Here is a 17,500-nt window from a genome sequence, read left to right as displayed (position 1 = left end):
GTGGGTCGTTCAATGATCGAAGGGTCGGTGGTTCGAATCCCAGCTCAGACTGTCCATATGTCGAAGTGTCCTTGAGCAAGACACCTAACCCCAAATTGCTCCCAATGAGCAGGTTAGCACCTTGCATGGCAGCTACCGCCATTGGTGTGTGAATGTGTGTGTGAATGGGTGAATGAGAGGCCATTGTAAAGCGCTTTGAGTGCCGCTAAGGTGGAAAAGCGCTATATAAGTGCATTCCATTTACCAACACAGTACCTTACACTAACACAGTTACACCAACACAGTACCTTACACTAACACAGTTACATCAACACAGTACCTTACACTAACACAGTTACATCAACACAGTACCTTACACTTACAGTTACACCAACACAGTACCTTCACTTACACAGTTACACCAACACAGTACCTTACACTAACATTTACACCAACATCGTACCTTACACTTACACAGTTACACCAAAACTGTCAGGGTTTGTTTGCCGAGGACCCAATACACCAACACGAGAGACAGGAGAACGGGCAATGTCCAGCGGGCGGTTTAATAGAACAAAGGAGGGGAGCCACAAAAAGTTTTGCCACAAAAATAACAGGGGGGAAAAAATAGGTGCCACACACACTGCCACTAATTAAGCAATAAGGTACGGGAGGCAGTACTTTGTTGTGAATAATGTACAGTTCAAGGGTGTTGTTAGGCCCGACGCGCAGTGGAGGGCCGACAAACCCTTGAAATGTACATTATTCACAACAAAGTATTGCCTCGAGTACCTTATAGCTTCTATAATACGGGTTGCCAGTGAAAGTATGAATAGTAAACATAGACAATGACTGCCTTTCAGCACAAAATCATTTTAACAACATTTTGTATCACATTTCAGTAACGTTAGAGAAAATAGTCCTCAGTGTGGCTGTTGCTATGCAACAGACATAAACAAAGGATGCGTCTCTTGTCTAAGTGATTTTAGCTACAGAACCTGCCGGGGCAGTCCGAAAACATCTTGACACATTTTCAAACAGGCTTTATTTTGATAAACAGATCACATATTCAGAATCTACATGGTAACTTTGTGTAGGAAGGAAATTATTTCAAAGTTGATAAACTAAGACACAGTGATTGAATTAAAAGTCTGTTATATTCCGAATGCTGACTGTATAACAGGCGCATTCATTTCTAACTGAGATGAGGCTCTAGCGAGATTCTACAGGACTTTATGCTATATACAGTACACCCCATGACTCGCTCTCAACCAATCAGAATGCTTGATTTAATCTACCCGTATTATAAATAATAATAAAAAATGTCCTTGAGCTAAAGAGAGCCGTAGAGGTGGAGTTGGTGCGGGCTGGCGCGGTGCTGCGGAGGAGGTCAGGGGTTCTGGACAGACGAGGAGGACAGAGGAGGGTGAGTGATAATGATTACAGGCAAAATGGCAATGAGCAAAAAATAAGGTAGACAGTAACGTGCGCAGTTAGTAGGCGAGGGAAAAGCACTACAATTTATGAGCGGCAAAAATCGGCTAGGGCTACTGTATACTTTACCACACGTACGGTTGGTAAGATCTGGCGATGAGTGGAGCGTAGACCGGGTTCTTGTAGGAGGCTGAAGGTGATTGCAGGATGAGGAACAGGTGCGGTGATGAGTGATTCGGGACAGGTGTGCGCAGAGCCGAGCCGTGGCTCGTCACCAGCAATCAGCGCCATAAGGTGCGGCGTGCGCGCGCTGAGGTGCTGGGGACCTCCGGGTCTGAGTCAGATGAGGGGGGGAGGGAACGCGCCCCAGTCCCGGTGGTGGGAGGCGGAAACACAGTACCTTACACTAACACAGTTACACCAACACAGTACCTTACACTAACACAGTTACACCAACACAGTACCTTACACTAACACAGTTACACCAACACAGTACCTTACACTAACACAGTTACACCAACACAGTACCTTACACTAACACAGTTACACCAACAAAGTACCTTACACTAACACAGTTACACCAACAAAGTACCTTACACTAACACAGTTACAGCAACACAGTACCTTACACTAACACAGTTACATCAACACAGTACCTTACACTAACACAGTTACACCAACACAGTACCTTACACTAACAGTTACACCAACACAGTGCCTTACACTAACACAGTTACACCAACACAGTACCTTACACTAACACAGTTACACCAACAAAGTACCTTACACTAACACAGTTACACCAACAAAGTACCTTACACTAACACAGTTACACCAACACAGTGCCTTACACTAACACAGTTACAGCAACACAGTACCTTACACTAACACAGTTACATCAACACAGTACCTTACACTAACACAGTTACACCAACACAGTACCTTACACTAACACAGTTACACCAACACAGTACCTTACACTAACACAGTTACACCAACACAGTGCCTTACACTAACACAGTTACATCAACACAGTACCTTACACTAACACAGTTACACCAACACAGTGCCTTACACTAACACAGTTACACCAACACAGTACCTTACACTAACACAGTTACACCAACACAGTACCTTACACTAACACAGTTACACCAACACAGTGCCTTACACTAACACAGTTACATCAACACAGTACCTTACACTAACACAGTTACACCAACACAGTGCCTTACACAAACACAGTTATACCAACACAGTACCTTACACTAACACAGTTACACCAACACAGTACCTTACACTAACACAGTTACACCAACACAGTGCCTTACACTAACACAGTTACACCAACACAGTACCTTACACTAACATAGTTACATCAACACAGTGCCTTACATTAACACAGTTACACCAACACAGTACCTTACACTAGCAGTTACACCAACACAGTGCCTTACACTAACACAGTTACACCAACACAGTACCTTACACTAACACAGTTACACCAACACAGTGCCTTACACTAACACAGTTACACCAACACAGTACCTTACACTAACACAGTTACACCAACACAGTGCCTTACACTAACACAGTTACACCAACACAGTACCTTACACTAACACAGTTACACCAACACAGTACCTTACACTAACACAGTTACACCAACACAGTACCTTACACTAACACAGTTACATCAACACAGTACCTTACACTAACACAGTTACACCAACACAGTACCTTACACTAACACAGTTACACCAACACAGTGCCTTACACTAACACAGTTACACCAACACAGTACCTTACACTAACACAGTTACACTAACACAGTGCCTTACACTAATACAATTACACCAACACAGTACCTTACACTGACACAGTTACACCAACACAGTACCTTCACTAATACAATTACACCAACACAGTACCTTACACTGACACAGTTACACCAACACAGTACCTTACACTAACACAGTTACATCAACACAGTACCTTACACCAACACAGTACCTTACACTAACAGTTACACTAACTCAGTTACACTAACACCGTCCCTTACATTAACACAGTTGCACTAACACAGTATCATACACTAACACAGTGCCTTACACTAACACAATTACACCAATACAGTACTTTACACTTACAGTTACAGTACACACACACACACACACACACTGGTGTAACTGTGTTGGTGTGACTGTGTCAGTGTAAGGTACTGTGTGTAACACAGTTACACTAACACAGTACCTTACACTAACACAGTTACACTAACACAGCTACACCAGTGTGTGTGTGTGTTTGTGTGTGTGTGTGAGTGACTTGTGTTGGTGTGACTGTGTTAGTGTAAGGTACTGGTTTGGTGTAACTGTGTTAGTGTAAGGTACTGTGTGTAACACAGTTACACTAACACAGTACCTTACACTAACAGTTACACTAACACAATACCTTACACGAACACAGTTACACTAACTGTTACACCAATACAGTACCTTACACTAGCAGTTACAGCAGCACAGTACCTTGCACGAACACAGTTACACCAACACAGTATCTTACACTAACACAGTTACACGAACACAGTTCCATACACTAACACAGTTACACCAACACAGTGCCTTAAACGAACACAGTTACATCAACACAGTACCTTACACTAACACAGTTACATCAACACAGTGCCTTACACTAACACAGTTACACTAACACAGTGCCTTACACTAACACAGTTACACCAACACAGTACCTTCACTAACACAGTTACAACAACACAGTGCCTTACACTAACACAGTTACACCAACACAGTACCTTACACTAACACAGTTACATCAACACAGTACCTTACACTAACACAGTTACACCAACACAGTGCCTTACACTAACACAGTTACACTAACACAGTGCCTTACACTAACACAGTTACATCAACACAGTACCTTACACTAACACAGTTACACCAACACAGTACCTTACACTAACACAGTTACACCAACACAGTGCCTTACACTAACACAGTTACACTAACACAGTACCTTACACTAACACAGTTACATCAACACAGTGCCTTACACTAACACCGTTACACTAACACAGTACTGTACCATACACTAACACAGTGCCTTATACTAACACAGTACCTTACACTTCCTGTACACAGTTAGCCAAAACACAGAACAGCCTACCTTAACGTACTGTACACTAACGTAGAACAATTTCAGACACCCACCACTGTCTGACAAAATCCACTTTTATATAATATCATTTTCATACCACATTCTTATCCTTACTGATGATTATTATGCTACCTTATGATACCTTCCCCCTCCCCCTCCCCACCTCCCCTCTCTCTTTTTAACCAATCAGAATGTGTTTGGTGACCTGCCTGCCCTGCCCGAGTACAAAGTAGCAGACGCCAAGAAGTCCAAGTTCATCCTGCTCCACTTCAGCACCTTCAAGGCGGGCTGGGATTGGCTGATCCTACTTGCCACCTTCTACGTTGCTGTGACGGTGCCGTACAACGTGTGCTTCATCGGCGACGACGACCTGACGCGCAGTACCACCGTCAGCGACATCGCCGTGGAGATACTGTTCATCATAGGTAACTAGACGCACAGTCGGGTGTGTGTTTGTTGGTGCGCGCGTGAGTGTGTGTGTGTGTGTGTGTGTGTGTGTGTGTGCGTCAGTACACAGCCCTCAGTACATGATGGATCATGGCTCTGCTGCGTCTCGCCTCTCTCTCCCTGTCTGTCCCGTTGTCCCTCGCCCCCCTGGCCTCCAGACATCGTGTTCAGTTTCCGGACCACGTACGTCAGCAAGTCGGGTCAGGTGATCTTCGACGCGCGGCTGATCTGCATCCACTACATAACCTCCTGGTTCATCATCGACCTGGTGGCCGCCCTGCCCTTTGACCTCCTCTACGCCTTCAAAGTCAGCGTGGTGAGTCATCTGATTGGCCGACCCAGACGTCTGGTAGTGAATGCTGTTCATTCATTGTGAAAAGTTTCCTCTTTCAGGTGTGGTCCAAGACTATACTGACCTGCAATAATTCATGTACATTTCTATAGGATTCATTTAATTTATGACTACAGAACCACTGCGCTCACTGCAAATGACATTCCGAAGAATGGATTGTATCGATTGTTTTAACTCTGAGCAATGGCCGGTTTGATTCGATGTTTCCCTGTTGTATTGATTTCAAATCTAATGGAGAAAACTATGGAAGAACAGACTGCGCCTTTAGAACTGTCCGGAAGCTAAGACTGAGATACATGTTTTCCACAGAGAATTACAAACTCAGAGATACGGAGCAATTAGAACAAGATTGCTCAGCTGATGAGACTTCCCTGTGTTGTCGCTGGCTGAGTGATATTACCCAATGGGAATGCAGCTAGTCTCCGCTGAGAGGAGGTTTGATTGGTCTCTCTCAGAACAGGATGTACTGTAGTCTCTGCTCTCTCTAATTGTGAGGAAGACTATCCGTTGTCTTTTGTTCCACTCGATCAAATCAAATGGGTCCAATATGTTGGATGCACACACAGAGACACACACACACACACACACACACACACACATACACACACACAGCATAGAGAGCGCATGTCAATGTTTCCTTCTCTCACAACAGCGCAGAAATCAAACGTACCGTTCCACCGGGGCTAATTTAAACTGGGCCAGGATGGAGAGAGCAAGAGGAAGAAAGGATGATGATGAAGAACACGAGGCTAAACGTGAGAAGGTGTGAAAGAGACAGAGACCAGGGGAACGACAGAGAACAGACGGCTAGAATGAAAGGGGGATGGAGGTATTTGGGAGAACGAGGGTGCTGTTAAGAGATAATGAGCTGGGAGAGACCTGGGAGGTGGTGAGCTTGGGGAGAGAGTCTTCGTCAGAGAGAGTGACAGTCAGACAGTGAGAGACGGTGAGCGAAAGCGAGAGAGTGTGTGTGTGTGTGAGAGAGAGAGAGAGAGAGATAGTGTGAGATAGTGAACGAATGACAGGGGCGCCACAGGCAAAAGGCCCGGTCGGTTCCAGACTCTATTAGTGGAAATACCACGGAGGCCCCCGAGGAGGGTGGTGTGGGCGCACGGGCGCCAGGGCGCGAGCTGGGGGGGACGCCAGGGGACACCAGGCTCGGACGGTAATTGCCGAGCGCTGGGAGTGATAGCCCTGCTAAGGCTGGGGGCCACGCTTCACCACAAAGACATCAGGGGCCCCCGTGATGTACTGCAGTGTCTCTCTCTCTCTCTCTCCTCTTTCTCTCTCTCTCCTCTCTCTCTCTCTCTCTCTCTCCTCTCTCACTCTCTCTCTCCTCTCTCTCTCTCTCTCTCTCCTCTCTCTCTCTCTCTCTCCTCTCTCTCTCTCTCTCTCTCCTCTCTCACTCTCTCTCTCTCTCTCCTCTCTCACTCTCTCTCTCCTCTCTCACTCTCTCTCTCTTTCTCTCTTTCTGTCTCACTCTTTCTCTCGCTCTCCTTTTTATTTTTTTTATTTTTATTTATTAGTCTTTTAATTTATTAGTCTCTCTCTCTCTCTCTCTCTCTCGCTCTCTTTCTCTCGGTCTCTCTGTCTCTATCGTTCTCGCTCTCTTTCTCTCGGTCTCTCCGTCTCTTTCTATCGTTCTCGCTCTCTTTCTCTCGGTCTCTCTGTCTCTTTCTATCGTTCTCGCTCTCTTTCTCTCGGTCTCTCTGTCTCTTTCTATCGTTCTCGCTCTCTTTCTCTCGGTCTCTCTCGTCTTCCGTCCGTTGTCTTTCTCAGCCCTTTGCTCCGAAGGTTTCAGACCCATCTCACTACGGCGCTGTTGTCAGATCTATCCCAGCATGAAAGGGGGGACCAGAGACGGTGGGTCACTCAGCACTGCTGCTTACCCCCATCCAGATGATTAGAGCATCTTTACAACGACGCCACAGGCAGTTCTCTCCTTTATTAAAACTTTATCAGCGCAACCGTGATGAATTCTTGTTTTGGACCCTGGAGGGGGTGGTTGATAGCCGAGTGTCCTCTCAGCTTCCAGCGCCATCGCTCATTATTGTCTTACGCGTTAATTCTCCCCGCTCCACTAATCAAAAACAACCACGGCGACTCCCGGCTTATTGGCTGGTTATGGCTCGGGGCGTGTCCGGGGGGGGGGAGGGAAACATAATGAGCGCCCCCCCACCCCCACCCCACCCCCCTTAACAAACGAGAAAAGCGCGTCTGATCAGCAGGGGGTGTGGAGACACGGAGGCGAGAAGAGGAAGGAAGGAACTTTCACATAAAAAAAGTGGAAGGGGAAAGAAGGGGAGAGAAAAGAGATGTATAAATCACATGTTCGCTCAGTGTGTGTGTGTGTGTGTGTGTGTGTGGGGGGGGGGGGGGGGGGATGATAGATGGAGGAGAGGACATCCACAGATACCCCTGGGCTGCGGTAGCTTCATTATCTCTCCTCCACCAGGCAAGGCTATGTCACTGCCACCCAGTCCCTATTACTCTTCATATACATAGAACCTACACTGTATGTAGCCTGCTATAGAGGGAGAGACAGATAGAGAGAATTACTTCAAACATCTTCTCATCCCCTCTCCCCAATCTTTTCTAATTCCTCTCTTCCCCTGTTTATTATGTTCAGTCCCCTCAACTCTTCTATTCTATCCCTGCTCTCTCCCTGTGTTGGATGGGTCTCTCCCATCTCGCCTCTCTCCATGTTACCCACACAATTAGTGTCTCGCTTTCTGCCTGGCCTTTATGCATGAGTACCCCCCCCCCCCCCTCCTCCTCCTCTCAAGGAGACCCCCACCATTTAGACACACACGCGCACACACGCGCACACACACGCGCACACACACACACACACACGCACACACACACACACACACACACACACACACACACACACACACACACACACACACACACACACAGAGTCACCACCAAGGAGAAATACACGGATGCTCCCTCCCTGTCGTTCTGCACCAGGGAACAGTCTGTGCAGATATGTGTGTGTGTGTGTGTGTGTGTGTGTGTGTGGCAGACGTAGAGCTCAGAGGAGCAGCCATATGATGCACTGCTGTCAGTGAGGCACAGCGGAGGACATTCATGCTCCCTCTACAGCTGAGGAGCCAGGGAGTGGTTCTGAGAGGAGCTAGGATGTTAGGATGCTAGGAGTTAGGATGAACGAGAGGGAGGGAGAGATAGGGAGGGAGAGGGAGGGAGAGAGAGAGGGAGAGATAGGGAGGGAGAGAGAGGGAGGGAGAGAGAGGGAGGGAGAGAGAGAGAGGGAGAGAGAGGGAGGGAGAGATAGGGAGGGAGAGAGAGCGAGGGAGAGAGAGGGAGGGAGGCAGATAGAAAGGGGGGGAGAGAGAGGAATGTAGAAGGAGAGAAAAAGAGAGAGAGAGGGAGAGAGAGAGAGAGAGAGAGGAAAAGGGGAAGGTCGGAAAGTTAGAAATTGAGAGGGAGAGACCTTCACGCACACACACACACACACACACACACACACACACAGCACGCCTGTGGGGAAGTATACCATATGATGGCCCTGATTGCTATTTTTATACTCAATAGTCTTTCATCAGAGAACGTGTTTTTGATATTGAGGTTTTCACGAGCTTGTGGAATTTCAGACCACAGGAACCGGTAGCAGGGGTTCTGCTGTAAAGCGTGAATGATTATCCATGTACAGGGGGGTCTGGGGTGGGGGGTTATGAAATAAGTCCTTGAGGAGAGTTTACTGTTTATTTTGACTTAATAGCTGTGCCCTCCCCGGGCTCACCTCTAGTTTATAGCTACACGTCTCACCTCACTTTTGATTTTATTGCATATGTGCATGTGCATGTCCTGTAAAGGTCATCTGTAAAGCTCATCTCTCTCGTGAGCTTCACTGTTTGTCAGGGTGACAAAGGGAGATTGCTGTTCACTTTCATAGGCTTGTTAAAACGCTGCTGTCTGTTCAGGAATTGTTCCGAGGAGAAAATAGCTGTGCTCTTTCCCTGACGTTGCCTTCAGCCATGAGCTTTAAAATGTCAAATGAGATGAGTTGAAGACAGTATACAATGCAATGTATTTGATCACCGCTGGCTGGTAGGAAGATCATTTGTGGATGAAGATGATGATGAGGATACGTAGTGATGAAGAGGATGATGATAGTCGTAATAGTACTGGTGATGAGGATCAAGAGCAAACTCTCTACCCTCGAGGAGGAGGGCGTCACTGACTCTGCACTCTCCCAGTTTACGAGGAGTGCAGGAGTTCCACAAGGGTCTGTTCTGGGTCCTCTCCTGTTTTCCATCTATACATCTCTGGGTTCTGTCTTTCACTCGCATGGCTTCTCCTATCACTGCTATGCTGATGACACCCAGCTGGTCCTGTCATTTCCCCCTTCTGACACACAAGTGGAGGCACGCGTAGCTGGGTGCTTGGCTGATATCTCGAAGTGGGTGGCGACACTTCGCCTCATGCTCAACCTGGACAAGACTGAGCTGCTGTTTGTCCTGGGGAGGGGCTGCCCTCACCGCAACCTGGCCATCACCATGAGAGAGTGGCTGCCCCGTCACTCCGAGGCCCCTGCGGTCGGTCAACACGGTCACGGCTCTTCTCTGTCCTGGCCCCGCAATGGTGGAACGAACTGCCCACTGATGTCAGGACAGCAGAGTCGTTGCCCATCTTTCACCACAGGCTCCAAACTCACCTCTTGAAGAAGTACTACCAGGATCCTCATAAGCACCTATTAGATTTATATTTTGCTACTCTTGCACGTTGGCTTTAGCGCTAGATTATGCTCTTAGTCACGTGTTAAGAAGGGAGATGCACTTGTGAGTTCTGGTGAGTATTAGTACACTGACCACCTATGTTAAATGCAATTATTGTAAGTGGCTTCGGATAAAAGCATCTGCTAAATGACTATGTTATGTATATAAATAAATGTATGGTAATGATAGTGATAGTACTGATGATGATGATGATGATGATGATAATGACAGTGATGATGAGGATGGAAGTGACGACGATGATGATGATGATGATGATGATGATAGTGGTCATAGTACTGATGATAAGAATGAGGATGAAAATGGGGTGATGATGATGATGATGATGGTGGTGGTGATAATGATGATGATGATGATGATGATAATGATGGAGGTGATGATGGTGGTGGTGGTGGTAATGATGATATTGATGATGATGATGATAATGATGGAAGTGATGATGATGGTGGTGGTGATGATGATGATGATGATGATGATTATGGAAGTGATGATGGTGGTGGTGATTATGATGATGATGATGATGACGATGATAATGGTGGAAGTGATGATGATGATGATGATGCTGACGATGATAATGATGGAAGTGATGATGATGATGATGATGATGATGACATAATGATGTTGATGATGATAATGATGGAAGTGATGATGATGGTGGTGGTGATGATGGTGATGATGATGATGATAATGATGGAAGTGATGATGATGATGATGAGATAATGATGTTGATGATCATAATGATGGAAGTGATGATGATGGTGATGATGATGATGATGATGATGATGATGATGATCATCGTGTTGCTGATGATAATGATGATAAAGATAATAATGACGATGACGACAGCAACTGCGATGCCAGTAATATCGACAACACACACCGGCACACTCACCAAACAACCCCGAACTCACACCGTAAACGCATCACATAGAAAATCCCTTTCAGTTTAGGGCCAATCACAGTAACTGTCCATTTTTTGCGCCCGGTGAATGATTCCTCTGAGGATTGAACGAGCCCCTGTCCTGTCCTGTCCTGTCCTGTCCTGTCCTGTCCTGTCCTGTCCTGTCCTGTCCTGTCCTGTCCTGTCCCGTCCCGTCCCGTCCCGTCCCGTCCTGTCCTCTCCCAGGTGTCCGTGGTGCACCTGCTGAAGACCGTGCGTCTCCTCCGCCTGCTGCGTCTGCTGCAGAAGATGGACCGCTACTCGCAGCACAGCACCGTGGTGCTGACCCTGCTCATGTCCATGTTCGCCCTGCTGGCCCACTGGATGGCCTGCATCTGGTACGTCATTGGCAAGAAGGAGATGGAGGCCAACGCCTACTCCTGGGACATCGGTGAGCTGATCGGTCGCCTCCGGAAAGGGAGGGGGGGCCTGTGTGTGTTTGTGGGGGGGGGGGGGGGGGGGTTGTGGGGTCGTGATTGGTGGATCGTAGAAACTGGAGTCAGTTGGACACCAGTGAGTTGACCGGTTGTGTCTGGAAAGCTAGAAAGGGAGGGAGGTGGGGGGAGGTGGGGGGGGGTGGTGGGGGGGGGGGGGTAATCAGTGATTGGTGGATGATGTCTACAAGTCCCAGTCAGGGACAGTCGACAGGTCTGTTCTTCTGCATGTTTTTGATATTGGGGTTCTTGGGAGGAAACCCATCGTCCCAAGCGGGAATCGAACCCAAGACCTTCTTGCTGTGAGGCGACAGCACAATGCACAGTGCCACCGTGCCACTGCGCATTAGTAATCGCATTAGTGATCGTCTAGTTCTGTCTTAGGGCGTTTGAAGGCGGGCAGCTGCTCGTATCTGAGTGGATCAGTCAGAGATCGGCAGGTCTCGGCGTAGCACAGTCAGAGAGGGTTCCCTGTGATGTACTAGAACTAATTCTGACAACATACTGTAGTACACTATCTATCTCCCATACTGTAGTACACTATCTGTCTCCCATACTGTAGTACACTATCTGTCTCCCATACTTTAGTACACTATCTGTCTCCCATACTGTAGTACACTATCTGTCTCCATACTGTAGTACACTATCTGTCTCCCATACTGTAGTACACTATCTGTCTCCCATACTTTAGTACACTATCTGTCTCCCATACTGTAGTACACTATCTGTCTCCATACTGTAGTACACTATCTGTCTCCCATACTGTAGTACACTATCTGTCTTCCATACTGTAGTACACTATCTGTCTCCCATACTTTAGTACACTATCTGTCTCCCATACTGTAGTACACTATCTGTCTCCCATACTTTAGTACACTATCTGTCTCCCATACTTTAGTACACTATCTGTCTCCCATACTTTAGTACACTATCTGTCTCCCATACTGTAGTACACTATCTGTCTCCCATACTGTAGTACACTATATGTCTCCCATACTGTAGTACACTATCTGTCTCCCATACTTTAGTACACTATCTGTCTCCCATACTTTAGTACACTATCTGTCTCCCATACTGTAGTACACTATCTGTCTCCAATACTGTAGTACACTATCTGTCTCCCATACTGTAGTACACTATCTGTCTCCCATACTTTAGTACACTATCTGTCTTCCATACTTTCCTTTCTCTCAACTCCACCCACTTTCTCTCTCAGCTCCCCCGACATAGCACCTCTCGGCTTTTAACTGCTGCTTGATTCTTTGTCCTAATGAGAGCCTGTTATGAAATATTCATGAAGAGGAGATTGGAGCCTGTGTGTGTGTGTGTGTGTGTGTGTGTGTGTGTGTGTGTGTGTGTGTGTGTGTGTGTGTGTGAGAGAGAGAGAGAGTCCGTCAAGTGGGCTGTGGTTGATTTGTTTATTCCTGTGTGTTTTGATTGATGAAGTGAACGAGATTCCCACAGTAATTAAAGTCAGAGCCTAACGGTCTGCCGTGCGCCTCTCCATCACTGACATATAACGAGGCCCCGAGGGCTGATCCCAGGTCAGCGTCGATGATCCGGCCTGTAATCTCAATGATATCCCCTGGCCGTCTCCAAACTGATTCCGGGTCGGTATCGACGGAACCCTGAGAAAGCAGCGATGGCTGCTGTACGCATGTCCCCCCCACCCCACCCCAATTACCCGGTCTCTGTGTCATAAGCTGGTCTGGGGTCAGTATAGTGTATGACGCTGGAGGATTAACGGACGGATCCCCAATTACGCTCGTCTGAGTGCGATCGGACGCCAGCGGGCGCGAGCCTGTGCGAGAGCTCCATCCAATTACCCGTTCCCCGTCTGCCGAAGGTCCCCCGGGGGGGCCTGCCGACGCCGCCGGTCTCCATGCTAGAACCGAGCGGACCCCCCCGGGGACCGGACCTGCCTCTTGGGGGCCCTGGCTGACGGCACCGTGGTATGGGTCTGAGGAGGCCCCTGGGCGACGGCGTTTCTCCCCCGGTCCAGACGGTCTGACCTGCTGGCTCCACACGCTCGCACCTCTGGGGCTTTCATTGATTGGTTGAATTAAAAAAAAAAGAAAAGAAAAAAGTTAACGAGCCAAAAAAAAAAGAATGAAAGTTGCATAATATGAGTGTGCTTATACTTGTCTTTCTTTGGCCACCTGTTTGTCCTCCTGTTTGTCTATGCATCCATCCATCCATCCATCCATCCATCCATCCATCCATCCATCCATCCATCCATCCATCCATCCATCCATCCATCCATCCATCCCTCCATCCCTCCCTCCATCCATCCATCCATCCATCCATCCATCCATCCATCCATCTCTCCATCCCTCCCTCCCTCCATCCATCCATCCATCCATCCATCCATCCATCCATCCATCCATCCATCCATCCATCCATCCATCCCTCCCTCCCTCCCTCCCTCCCTCCCTCCCTCCCTCCATCCCTCCATCCATCCATCCATCCCTCCCTCCCTCCCTCCCTCCCTCCCTCCCTCCCTCCCTCCCTCCCTCCCTCCCTCCCTCCCTCCCTCCCTCCCTCCCTCCATCCATCCATCCATCCATCCATCCATCCATCCACCATCAACCCTTCCTGTGTCAGGCTGGCTCCATGAGTTGGGGAAGCGCCTGGAGTCTCCGTTTGACGCCCTGACGGTGGTGAACGGTACGGGGGGCGGCGGTCCCTCCCTGCGCAGCGTCTACATCGCCTCCCTCTACTTCACCCTGTCCAGCCTGACCAGCGTGGGCTTCGGAAACGTCTCCGCCAACACGGACGCAGAGAAGATCTTCTCCATCTGCACCATGCTGATTGGAGGTACGGTGGGGGCTGACACAGGCTAACACGCACGCGCGCTCGATGACACAGACACAGGCTAACACACACACAGGCTAACACGCACACAGGCTAACACGCACACAGGCTAACACGCACGCGCGCTCGATGACACACACACAGGCTAACACACACACAGGCTAATACGCGCACAGGCTAACACGCACACAGGCTAACACACACACAGGCTAACACGCACACAGGCTAACACGCGCACAGGCTAACACGCACACAGGCTAACACACACACAGGCTAACACGCACGCACACAACCACGCACACATGACATAAACCCAGACACATATACAAATACAGACTCCCATACAAAATCACACACACAGACACACACAAACACACACAATTTACATACAAATACACACACACACACACACACACACAAACAAACACACACACACAAACACACACACACAAACACACAAACAAACACACACACACACACACACAAACACACACACATATGTACACACATACAGTACAATAACACGTTTGTTTTCAGTATGACAAGAGAAGTTGTAACTCGTTGAATAATGGGGTGGTAATGCTCTTAGTCACTTGTTTTAGAAATAATAATGGAGTGGTTATGCTCTTAGTCACTTGTTTTAGAAATAATAATGGAGTGGTTATGCTCTTAGTCACTTGTTTTACAAAGGAGATGCACTTCTGTCAAGTAGTACCTGTAGTGCACTGGATAAAAGCGTCAGTTAAATGACTGAAATGTAGAATATTTAATTTGGCTTCAGCTGGTCCAAACTGGATCTATGAACGGGTGTAAAGTGAGGTCACAGTACCAGAATTCACCCTGTGGCTTCTCCTAAGCTTGGCTGCGTTAAATATTCCTGCCTGGGGGCAGTCACACCTCACACACACACACACTCTCACACACACACACACACACACACACACACACACACACACACACACACACACTCTCACACACATACTCTCACACACACACACACACACACACACACACTCACGCACACACACACACACACACACACACACACACACACACACACACACACACTCACACACACACACACACACGCACACACACACTCTCCCACACACACGCACACACTCTCACACACACACTCTCACACACACACACACACACACACACACACACATACACACACACACACACACACACACACACACACACACACACACACACACACACACACACACACACACACACACACTCTACCCCCAGTGTGTATTAACATCAGATGAAAACGGATTCACAGGATGCATCCAGATTTAGCAGAGCTGAACCGTGGTGGGTCTGTTGGGAGAGATTTGATTAGAGCTGTAGCCCCGAGACTAAGGGGGAACCACGGAAACAAGGCGAGGAGGGAATACCATCCCATAATATCCTGGATAGAATGGTATTATCTGCTGCCCCCATCCTGTCTGTCCCTTGTATGTTGTACATTCCACTGTCTAGGCCGTACTTATGGCTACGGTTCGGTACGAAGCCGTCGGGATGAGATACAGGATCGTATTTAGACGATATTCAGATTGAGGTGCTAGGAAATGGAAAACCAACGCGCCCCCGTCGAAGAATTCTCTCGTTGTTTCTTTCTCTTCTTTCCATCACCCACCTCGCATCCCCCCATCCCATGCCCCAAAAACCGTCTTACACCTGTCCACCCTTTTCCCCCCCCCCCCCCCCCCCCCCAGCATTGATGCACGCCCTGGTGTTTGGCAACGTGACGGCCATTATCCAGCGCATGTACTCCCGCTGGTCCCAGTACCACACGCGCACCAAGGACCTGAAGGACTTCATCCGCGTGCACCACCTACCCCAGACCCTGAAGCAGCGCATGCTGGAGTACTTCCAGACCACCTGGTCCGTCAACAACGGCATCGACTCCAACCAGGTACGCGCACGCACACGCGCGCTCGCACGCACACGCCTCTCAACGTCTCGCCCTCCGGTGAGACGAGTGACCTGGCGGCTTTTCTATCCTTGAACCGGGAAATGACAGCATTGTGATGCAGAGAATCAATAATGTATTCCATTCTGCAAATCACATCTCGTCTGCTCGAGATGAGTTTAAAGTGACCAGACTGGTGCTGATAGTAATGGTGGGAGAGTAATTGGAATCTATACAGGATATGAGGCTGATGTAATGTGCATGTGAAAGAGTCAATGTGTTCAATGTCAGGGTGCGTGCGTATGTCTCTCTGTGTATGTGTGTGACAGAGAGAGAAAGAGAGACAGAGAGAGAGAGAAACAGATATAGAGAAAGAGAGAGAGAGAGAGAGACAGAGAGAGAGAAACGGATAGAGAAAGAGAGAGAGAGAGAGAGAGAGAGAGAGAGAGAAACAGATAGAGAAAGAGAAAGAGAGAGAGAGAAACAGATAGAGAAAGAGAGAGAGAGAGAGAGAGAGAAACAGATGGAGAAAGAGAGAGAGAGAAACAGAGAGAGAGAAACAGATAGAGAAAGAGAGAGAAACAGATAGAGAAAGAGAGAAGGAGAGAGCGAGAGAGAGAGAGAAACAAGGACTCAAAAAAGTGAAAAGTGTGTACCTCAGACGGAGCTAGTGTAGACAGAGGAAGATCTGAGTGGAACAGTGAAGAGGGAGACAGCGGCGGAGGCTTAAACAAGCGCTACTGTCTCCCGGGAGCTACCCACTGAGCAAAGACACGTCTAAAAAACGTCTTTTAGATGTCTTTTTTGTCTTTTTCGGACGTCCAAAGACATCCAATTAGGAGCCAGAATGAAAGTTTATTTTAGACGTTCAGATTTTGAACCTGTTCTGCACGTCCACAGACGTCTTAGAGGGGGTCCAAGACAGACGTTTGAATATTGAGGGGTCCAGCAGATGTACAAATGGGGTTCTGGACCGACGGATGTTATTAAGACATGATCTGAACGTCTCCCTGACGTTACGTGTTTGCTGGGTACTGTATTAGACTCTTTGACTGAGCAGAGCCAGTGTACAGGTACAGTGATAAATCACAGACATATTAAAGGATTAAATGGATAAAGCTGTTGATTAAAGTCAGCCTTCCTCCAATGAGTTATTGATCGTACTTTTTCGACATCTTTACCCAGAAAAGGAGGTTAGCGTCGTGTGCGTCTGTCACAAGGCGATTGGACTTTTGA

General features: G+C 47.9%; 1 protein-coding gene across 1 annotated transcript in view; it reads left to right on the top strand.

Annotated features, from left to right (window-relative positions):
* kcnh8 (potassium voltage-gated channel, subfamily H (eag-related), member 8) overlaps window positions 1-17,500 on the top strand; it is a gene marked incomplete at both ends in the record, with an annotated part of 68,527 nt that overhangs the window by 36,212 nt on the left and 14,815 nt on the right. The window contains 5 exons of the mRNA XM_084455489.1: window positions 4,781-5,015; window positions 5,196-5,353; window positions 11,279-11,483; window positions 14,131-14,343; window positions 16,068-16,267. Of these exons, the coding sequence (XP_084311615.1) occupies window positions 4,781-5,015; window positions 5,196-5,353; window positions 11,279-11,483; window positions 14,131-14,343; window positions 16,068-16,267 (1,011 nt within the window). The remainder of the gene's footprint in view (window positions 1-4,780; window positions 5,016-5,195; window positions 5,354-11,278; window positions 11,484-14,130; window positions 14,344-16,067; window positions 16,268-17,500) is intronic.

The sequence above is a fragment of the Borostomias antarcticus genome (genome assembly GCF_949987555.1).
Source record: "Borostomias antarcticus genome assembly, chromosome: 21".
Taxonomy (NCBI): Eukaryota; Metazoa; Chordata; class Actinopteri; order Stomiiformes; family Stomiidae; genus Borostomias; species Borostomias antarcticus.
This window is presented reverse-complemented; position numbering and strand designations above follow the sequence as displayed.